Raw genomic sequence first — 10377 nt, 5'->3', positions numbered from 1 at the left:
GTGTCTTTTTCCATTCTAGCTGGTCAGCTGGTGGGTAACAGGCATCTCCGAAAACGTTTAGAGCACTTGTGCAAATATGTAATGTCTTGATAAATCGAGCAGCTATTTGAAGTTTACACAGCACCATTCTCGCATGAAAATATCTTAAAAGTTTATTTTGTGACCCAGAAAGAGTAATATTTCAAACTCCGCCACTCTGTGTTCCTCCGCCACTGCCTCGTTTTTTGGACGAAATGGATTCTGGGATAGTGCATTTCGTCATTTCAAGCTGATTGGAGACCAAAACAGCCAATCAGATTTTTTTGCATCCAAGTCTGTGATTGGCTGGTTTTGTGGCACAAATATAACGGTGTATAGAAACAGTGGAACGCGCACGGGCGGAAATGTTGAGAGCGCAAGCAACACATTGCGAGCGAGCGCAAATGCAAAAACTGAGCAAGAGGGGCTGCTATTGTGTGTGTGTATGGATCATAGCAAACACTGAAATACATTTTTTGCACGCAGCAATGAGTTTTGTTCACTCAAATTTAGCTTTTCAGAATAGTGGCACAAAAATAACGCCATACAATTTGAGCCCATACTGAAGCCTTGAGATGAACAATTGTGAAGCCAGACATAATCTTCCTTTCTATTATAGTATAACCAAAATTTACACAATAGACTTTTTGTTTTTATCCAACTTAACCAAAAATGAGTTAGCGAAACCATAGACCCAGCAGGGAGGTATTTAAAGAGATCAGAGCAGAGAGCTATTTTTTCATCGACTTCTATAGGACTGCAAAGCGTTTTGCAACAACAGATCTGGCCCCCTGGTGGTCATTAAGGAGAATCCAGGTTTAAGACCTTTCAACGTTGGTTTCACTTTTTCAGATGTGGAAATTGCATCCATCTTTTATACCGTCTGTTGTCAGCAGTTCCTACACACATCACCAACAGGCTCAGCTGTTACTCAACATTACAAACAAAATTTTGGAACTAACCATTGCAAGGTGAAAAGGATCAAATGGTGAACTTTGGATAGCTGTAAAAAAAAAAGGAGCAGCTAAATGTTTGATGGATGAATAGCAAATGGATGGATGAATAGCAAAGCTAATACGTTCACTGTATTATTGCAGCGTCTTTACCTTACAATATAAAGTGCACTGAGGTGACGGTTGTTGTGATTTGGCGTTGTATAAATAAAACTGAATTGAATTGAATTCAATATAGGTTTAAAGTTAGTTCAAATACACATTCGATTATTGTGTGGATGCCCTCAGTTTTCAGCCGATTTTCTCCGTTCAAATCTTTAAAAATTCTGCTCTTTCTGCTAATGGGTGCTGTGACTTTTGGTGCTCATAACTTCTATACTTTTTGAGATATTGAATTTTTTTTGCAATATTTTTTGCCCATTTCTGCCATATTATCAGTGGCCTCACTGATTTTCATTGCCGGGTTGACCTGTGTTTTAGGTCAGTGAGATGAGCATCCGTTCTCAGACTGGGAGGCCCGGGTTCAAATCCAGTCAACATTTCTTTCAGTTAACAGTTAGACTTTTTAAACTCTTTTCAGCACAAATACCAGCTTTTTCAGCTGTTTTCAGCAGAAACCTCTTTTCAGCAGAATTCTGCTGATTGAACTCTTTTCAGCAAAATTTTCAGTTTTTTCTGCTGTTTTCAGAAAAAACTCTTTTCAGCAGAAATTCTGCTGATTGAACTCTTTTTAGCAGAATTTTCACCTCTTTTCTGCCAAAATCCTGCTTATTCACCTCTTCTGAAAAATTTTCAGCCTTTTCACCTCTTATCAGCACAATTCTCAGCAGCTTCTGCTCATTTCAGCACAATTGTCAGTCTCTCCACCGCTTCTTTGTGAGAATCAATTTGGCTCAGTGAGATGAGTTGCCGCCATGAGACCAGAAGGGCCAGGTTCAAATCCTGCTCAGGGCAATGTTTTGTTGTTGTTGTTGTTTTTTTTTTTTAAATTTCAACTTTTTCAGCTTTTTTCAGCAGACATCTTACGCGTTAAGGCATCCACACAGCATTTTCGCAGGAAATGCAAATTTTTCTAGTTTGAGGTTACTTTTGTTCTTGAGTTGATTAACTTCAAATGAAAAAAGTTGGTACTGATGCTTTTAAAATGTTTTAAATCGGCCTGAATGTATTTCTGTTTTCATTTGTCATGTCTAACTGATAAACTTAGATGTTTGTTTACTTGTGGGAGGCTGTCCACAGCTACATACAATGACGGAATTATCCTTTAAAATGAAAGCATCTCTGTTTTTATTAAACTCTTTCATCAGCAAGAAAAAAGCACGTTTTATTGACTAAACCCTCCCAGCAGTAAGAAGAATGATAAATTTATGATGCTGTGCTCTTGCACAAGGGGATGTTTTTGCTTCGGGGTAACAAGACAAATAACAGACAAAGTGGAGAAGCCGAACAAAAGCGGGGGGCTGTCCCAATTAGCAATTGGCAGTAGATTAACAGAGTAGTGATGTCAAAGCTTCTCCACAGTCTGCAGATAGTGGTTTCATTCAAGTCTACAGAATACCATTTGCATATCGATGATATAGAGGAGAAGAAGGGCCAATGTGTCTGAAACACAGCTGTGAAGTTCATGTATGAAAGAAATATTATCTCCCCTTGGTCAGTGGGTCCCCTCTCCACATCTGTCCGATGGCTATGCGACTGATTATTTTGGGCATTCCAATTCAAGATGCCCCCAGGAGGCAAGACAGCAACAAGGGCCTCTGTTTCCTCCAAGCACCCCCCTCTCAAGGCTTGTTTTTCTCTGGCTCTCCTATAGTGAGGGCTTGGGGCCCCCTCCAAAACAGAGCAGGCCATGTACAAAAGATCATCTCGGAGACTTCAGTCATAAACTTTTAACAACACAATTAACAACACAGTCCATCTTCTATCTGTCAGTGGGAGGCTGGGAGTTCATGGTAAAGGCACTTAATGCACAACTAGCCTTGGTTACCATGGAGCCATACCCCCAAAACTCATTGCGACTGAGGCATGCCATTCTTCTTTCCGCTGCTGAAATGCGCCGCTCATTCTGACTCAGCCTATTGTGAAGCGCACAAGTGGCTCTCTGAAAAGAAGGGGATGGAGAAAGAAAGGGTGGGGTCAGGGTTCAAACGAAAGGCTCCCATTGGGACTCCCTTTCTGTTATCAAATTTGTTGAGACACAAAAAGAGCTACAGTCTCATTCCCGAGAACATCTTGAGAGAGAGATAGGGGGGTTATAGGACAGCATTCCTCATGTCAGAGCGCCAGTTTTTCCACACAGCGGCAGACGAACTAGCTGTCTTCACGTACAGCTCCCTGCTCCTGCACTGATCATCTCCTCTTTGTCTTCCAGCAGCAAAACTTTTCTTTTTAAGAGTGCCCGTCCAGTAAGTCCTCTTTATTATTTGTTCCTTTATAACTTAAACTAAATACTTGCCTCTGCCGTTGATTTACTAAATAAACCTTTCTGTAAATTTCTCACTTTGCTCATGCAAACCCAAACAGCTCAATCTTTTACTGATTGCACTGTTTCAACAAATTTCTATCATTGCTTACTATGAAGTGGGCTCATTTAATCCTGTTTCACATTAGACAATGGAAGATTTCACACATTACAGCTGCTGCAGCTTTTCCATAAGCGCTGTGTGTAAAGGACCAATACCAGGATGCTCAGTCTCCTCTTCACTGCACAGATCTGCTTATCCAGATCGCCGTGATGAAGGCGTATTTCAGCTTTGTCTCTCTCCAGGATTATCTGCATTTATGGAAGATTTTCCATTCAGCTGCTCCGTTTCTGGTTTGTTATCCCTGCTGGGACTGCAGTTCTCTTTCTTCAGGGGGACTGAAAGCTCTGACTCTGAGCCCTGGCTGAGAAATGCCCTGGCATGTGGGTCCCACAACACCCACTGAAAAGAGCCACGCTGCTTCTTAAAGGGCCAAAAGTCAGGGAGTGAAATTTAGCCCAGTCAGGTTTTTTTTGTGTGTGTGAGTCATTGTGGTTATTCTGCATTGTTTAAGCACATAAGCTCACATATCTATATTATTGCTAATATATATTGTAATATATCTATATCACTAAAGCACTTCTGGATGGATGCAAACTGCATTTCGTTGCCCTGTACCTGTGCATGTGCAATGACAATAAAGTTGAATTCTATTCTATTCTATGCTATTTTTAAAAAATATCTTTGAGCTAAAAATAACTGTATGAGCACTAAAACATAAAGAGAACACAGAAACAATCAGGAAATGTTATTGATAGTCTTTGGATATGGATCTTTTCCATATACAAGTCTAGAAAGTTCTTATTTTGAAGTAATAGGAAACAAACATATATCTTTAAATGTATATCTTATTCTTTGCTATCATGTGCAGAAATCATTTTATTAGATACACCATGATGGTACCAGGTAGGTCTACCCTTTGCCTCCAGAAGTGCCTTCATTTTTCATGGCATAGATTCAACAAGGTGCTGGAAACTCCTCAAAGATTTTAGTTCATATTGACATGACAGCATCAAACAGTTGCTGTAGATTTGTCAGTTGCCTCTATGATCTCCCATTCCATCACATCCCAAAGTTGTACTGTTGGACTGAGATCACTGTCATGTTCAAGAAACCAGTTTGAGATGATGTGAGCTTTGTGACATTGTGTTATCCCATCTGAAGATGGCACACTGTGGTCATAAAGGTATGGCATGGTCAGCAACAATACTCAGACAGGCTGTGGTGGTTAAATGATGCTCAGTTGGGACTAAGAGGCCCAAAGTGGGTCAAGGAAATATTCCCCACAATGTTACAGCACCAGCAGCAGCCTGAACCGTTGATACGTGGAAGACCAAGCAAAGTTTTCCAATTTTCTAATGTCTGATTTTAGTGAGTCTGTATGAACTGTATGTTGATGTCGACCTCTGACATCAACACGCTCCTCACTGGATATTTTCCGTGTTTCGGACCATCCTCTGTAAACCCTTTGTGAAGGAAAATCCCAGTAGATCACCAGTTGAGATACTCAGTCTATCCCATCAGGCTCCAACAACCAATCAAAGTCACTTAAATGACCTTTCTTCCTCCATTCTGATGCTGAGTTTGAACTTCAACAGGCTGTCTTCACCACGTCTACATGTCTAAATGCACTGAGCTCCTGCCATGTGATTTGTTGATTTGATAACTGCATTAATGAGCAGTTGAACAGGTGTACCAAACAGAGTCTGTTTCACTTTCCAAATCTTCCTTTCATGTATTTAGCTTCTAAAGTGAACTCTCTCACAAACAGGCTTGCTGAATTTAAGGAGGGTTTTTTGCATTTGGGAACCTTCCATCAGCTACAGAAACATCTTTTGTGTGGGTTGACAGTTCAGCCCCAGCTAAACACGGTAGAAATGTTGGTTTTGGATCCAATAGAAATACCAAAGTGAAGGAAGCCTTGCCTTAAATTAATTAAAGTCAGACTTTGCTGTTCACGCCCCGGTGATGTTTCTGTGTAGAGAGTGAGCTAAAGCAACAGGGAAAAGAGAGCAAAAAATACAAAGAGTGAACAGTTGGAGCTTGGCGGGGTTGGATGGAGCAGTGGGTGGGTTTTCTAAGGAAGAGGTGATTGTAAGATCTAAAGAATATGCAGTCTACTGGGACTGTTTTTGCTGTCTTGTGTGTGTGTGTGTATGTGTGTGTATAAACTTAAAAAAAAAAATCAAAAGTACTCAAATTCAGGTCAGAAATCTGACCACCCCTGCAGCCTGCAGCGCAAAATTAGACCCGTCGTAACTGTCCTGAATATATGCACTTCTGCTTATACTACAGAAATGGTTTAAAGGTAATGATAATTATAATATTTTCTGTCTCCACAGTCACCAAAATGGAGTCTGCTACAATGCATCTGCCATCCAATCAGTCATCAGAGAGCTGTGTAGTGTTGGAGACCACGATCGAGAACCAGCTGTTTGGATGGTTCTACCTCGTGGTTTTTGTTCTGGCGCTGAGCGGTAACAGTTTGGCTCTCTGGATTTTCTCTCACCAGCGTGGCGTTTCTTCTCCAGCTAACGTCTTCCTGATTCATCTGGCTGTGGCAGACTTATCGTACGTCATCATCCTCCCGCTCAGGGCCACCTACCACTTTACAGGAGGCCACTGGCCCCTGGGCGAGGTGCCCTGCCGGGTGGTGGGTTTTTTGTTTTATGTCAACATGTATGCCAGCCTGTACTTCCTGGCCTGTGTAGCAGGGGATCGATACTTGGCTGTGGTTCACGCTGTGAGGTCACTGAAGATTCGTCGCGCTCGCTATGCTCAGATCATCAGCTTCTCTCTTTGGGTCCTAGTTACTGTCTCCATGGCACCGCTGCTTGTCACCCATCAGACTGCACAGGTGGACAACATGACGGTGTGTTTGCAGCTATACAGGGAGAAGGCCTCACGCAACGCTCTGATCTCGCTGGCCGTCGCCTTCATGCCGCCTTTCCTCGCCACTCTTTCCTGTTACCTCCTCATCATTCACAGCTTGCATCGCGGCTCCAGGTTGGAGCCGGCGCTCAAGCTAAGGGCCCTGCGCACCATTGGCCTGGTTATGCTCATCTACGTGGTCTGTTTTCTGCCTTATCATATGAGTAGGGCCACCTTCATCCTGGGCTACAGCCACCCAGACGTCTCATGCCAGACACGCAGAGGCCTGAGCCTGGCCAACCGCCTCACCTCCTCCCTCACCTGCCTGAATGGTGCTATGGACCCGCTGGTCTACCTGTTTGGGGCGGAGAAATTCCGCGGCACACTGCGGCGATTGTTTTGTAAAGATAATGGCGGGATGTCAGGGGCCACCAGCGGAGAGTTAAAGGGAACACATGAGAGCTCTGTGAGTGCCAAATCTGAGTTCTGAGGAAAAGCAGCTAGACTCAGACACCTGTGCAAACTTTTCCATCACAAGCAGCTTCAGGTTGATGATACTTTGATTGATGCTGTTTCCAAAGGCTGTTTGAGAACCAATTCTAGTGTCATCCCCACACCATTCCCACCAAATCCTTAGAGAATTAAACTGACATCACTTTGACACTCAAAGAATCCTGAATTCAGCAGCAAAGACGGTGGTAGAAGTTTAACTTCCAGGAGAGGAACAAAGATCTTTAAAACCTAAATTTGGGGCAAAGTCAGCAAACTTTTTTAAATCAGTTATAACTTCTGATTCTGCACAGACTGTTTATCTTGGTGACCACTGAAGATAATGCTTCAAAATAACTCCCACACACACAAGACTCGAGTAAATCTCATTCTTCTTTAACAATTTAACGCAATGGAGAATGTTTAAAAGCAAAATTACTGCAATTAGAAGTAAATATGACATTTGATGAGTTTTCAAAATGTACTGTTGGCTTGCTTTCAGCTCAGCAGATCCCCTGTTTTTTACTGTAGTAGATCTGGTTTCATAAGACAGACAATTTGTACTGGTTAGTGACGCCTTTGATGTTCTGTTTAAGCTTCTTGTCGTTTCCATTAAAAGTTTTTTGGGTCCATGTTAGAAACCAACTCTCAAACCAGTCAGAACTGTGCCCAATACCTGCTAATGTGGGACTCTCTGTACAAAAGCTAAGCTATTTGAATTTGTTTGGCTATAATTTTTGACAACTGACGGTTTTAATAATAATCTTTAGAAAAGGTTTGTTGCAACATAACAACTCACTTGTTCCGGAGATGAAGCAAAAAACTAATGATGCAAAGTTTTTAATTGCTTCTGCTGTCATATATAATACTTAATGGGGGTTAAACTTGAGTACTAATTGTTCCGCCTACTGCTTGTTGGAAATCCAAAACAGCAATTCATTATTTACATAGTAAACTTTCAGTGTATATTTTCTATTGTTTTTTTATACTGTAAGCCAAATGTGATGAATATGCATCAGTCACAGTTGATAATATTGTTGTTGTTTTTTCATCTAAGGTGACATAGGTTGTCCTTGCTTTGTGGATAATCAAATGTGCGTGCACATAGTTTAACACTATAAGTGAAATGTGATGCGATCCATGTGAGAATTTTAAAAACTCGTGTGATCATGTGTTGTCTCCTAAAGTACAAACATCCAGTTAAATTTTCATTTGTTTGAATTTTTAGTTTCAGGCCAAATATCTGGAAAATGTTTATGCTAATTAGCATTGCTAGCATGCTAATGCACCAAATCAGGAAGTTAAACAGGGTAAGCATTACAGGTAAGGTAAGCATTATACCTTTCAAATATTAGCACTGTATGTTAGCATGCTGGTGGACATACCCACTAAGGCACTCACCAGCTTCTAGACTCCACATTTTGAAGACTCACCATTAGCACTGTGGCTGCTGTTGTGTGAGGTGAAGTTGAAGTGCTAAGTTGGTTTGCTGCATCCATAAATTGTATGGGTGAAATCCACAAGCACAGAAAAGTGCTTATTGGTGTTAATTAAGTAACAGACTAAAAAAAAGCAAGAACAACAAGAAAGAACACAGTCCAGAAGTTCAGATGAGTGACTCCTATCACCAGTATTATGCTACAGTCAAGTTAATGAACAAAGTCATTGGCATGGTGCTGTTGCCTTTGAAATGGTTGCAGTCAGTTGCCATTTTCAAGGCAATTTTAGTGCATTAAGATGACATCAGTTTGCTAACAGTTTGCAAGTGAATGAGGTCGAGTCAGCAATCTGTTTGTTGTAAAATGGCACGTGTGTTTGACTGCACAAACAGAAATTCACATTACCTACTTGCATTCAGAATTCAGAAAACCCACCACAAACAGTGATGTAGTTTCTACAGGATGGTGATTTAACTGTAACATGCAACCACAATTTATATAAGAATAGAACCAAAGTAGAAGCAGTTCAGTTGAATCTTGTATTGTAAAAAAAAAAAGATGTGTCACAGAGAAATTGTCTCAGAAAAACAAACTGCGATTGCCTTGCAATCCAAAGTTGTTGATGCAGATACTTTCAATCAGTTGCTGCTGGGTCAGTCATGAGCTGCTGAATATTCCAACCTACTTTTACTCTGGTATGACTGACCTAAGAAAATCACCTCTGATTCCAAAAACCAGAAGTAGAAGTTATAAGAAAGTCCCCCCTGACTTATTATTAAGAAGGAATAGCATGGAGTAGTATGCTGTACGTATGTTCACTTAAAGTTACTGTAAAGTAACATTTTAAGGCAGATCTTTATGGGGGAATGACACTTTTAGATCCTCATGTGGTCACTAGCGGAACTGCAAACTTTGAAACTTTGCTTGCTTCATATTCCAGCTGTGTGTTAGCATGCCAGTATTAATATTTAGCTCAAGGCAACGCTGTTCTTCACAGAGATACTATTAAGGCTGTAGCCCTTTGGATTAAGTCCAGATTTACTCTACAATGGAGTGACAATTTTATTGAGAGTGGACTGTGTAAATGTGCCCATTATTATACTGCTGTTGGATATTTCCCTGCTATCACATTTTCATAGATGCAAAAATTCCTGTATTTATGTTTCTCCAGCTCAGCTAGGAATGACGTGGACACAGTCACAGCTTTTTATAAATTCCTGACATGAGTCACTGTATATGTTAAATGTGATTGACAAATCTCCACTGTGAAAATATTTTTGGGTTTTCAGTTTCTTAACTCTCCTATGATGCTACGCATTTCTGTTGCACTGTTACTTGACAAACTAATAACTATTGTTCTATCTACAGTTTGATAAAATGCAACATGTTAAAAATATGCTCTGACTTTAATGTGCGAATGATTGTGTAATTCACTGCAGCAAAAATGCACCATTTGTGTGACATGTCCAGTCCCTCACATAAAAACTGCAGAAACTCAACATGTCTGCTGCTGTCTCCCGAAAAGCAAAAGTATGATTTCACGTCCTTCGCGTCTGTGGCGTTGACGTGTTCGCCGTGAAAGTGGTAAAACTATTTCAAGTGCGGGGACAGAAGGCAGCAGTGACTTGTCACCATGTAGTTCTCTTTTCATATCATGTGACATGTTGTGGTTTGTGAGCAGCTCATTTTCCTCCCCTTATTTCTGCAAGACTTCCTGTCCATCACATGAACATGGCAACTACTTTAACTTGTATTTCCTGAATGTATATATTGTAGAAAACCCCCGAGCTCCCTTTGGTTCATCTGTGGTTTAAAGAATAGCAGTATGCAGGCTGAATATGATGCACCTTGGTTTATTTTTATCAAAGAACAAAATGATCATGTTTGAAAAACAAATCAAGGTCCTTATCTTCTTTTTTCTTTTTTTACTGTGTGGGTTTTAAAGTAAATATATCCAGTAAATTCCCTTCCTGTAACTACTAAAAATCATCATGGTCATGTTTTCTTTCTTACTTCCTCTTTTCACTTCTTGTAGCTCAATTTTTTACGTATAACTTCATTATTTTCTGAAAGTTCACATGAACA

The 10377-nt window shown here is 40.7% G+C and overlaps 1 protein-coding gene across 1 annotated transcript; it reads left to right on the top strand.

The window, feature by feature from the left end:
• The first annotated feature begins 3205 nt into the window (after positions 1–3205).
• Positions 3206–10278, top strand: gpr17 (G protein-coupled receptor 17). The gene is made up of 2 exons (XM_085264559.1): positions 3206–3376; positions 5836–10278. Exon 2 carries the CDS (start codon positions 5844–5846, stop codon positions 6852–6854), a length of 1011 nt encoding a protein of 336 aa, XP_085120685.1. The 5' UTR covers positions 3206–3376; positions 5836–5843; the 3' UTR covers positions 6855–10278.
• Positions 10279–10377: the final 99 nt, after the last annotated feature.

Source organism: Mchenga conophoros, linkage group LG23 (genome assembly GCF_057382185.1).
Source record: "Mchenga conophoros isolate Kocher_MC1m ecotype Shallow Benthic linkage group LG23, M_conophoros_male_GT1.1, whole genome shotgun sequence".
NCBI classification, from domain to species: Eukaryota; Metazoa; Chordata; class Actinopteri; order Cichliformes; family Cichlidae; genus Mchenga; species Mchenga conophoros.
This window is presented reverse-complemented; position numbering and strand designations above follow the sequence as displayed.

What these genes read in the sequence shown, in the direction of transcription:
- gpr17 (XM_085264559.1), top strand. Translation starts at nt 5,844, where the DNA reads ATGGAGTCTGCTACAATGCATCTGCCATCCAATCAGTCATCAGAGAGC.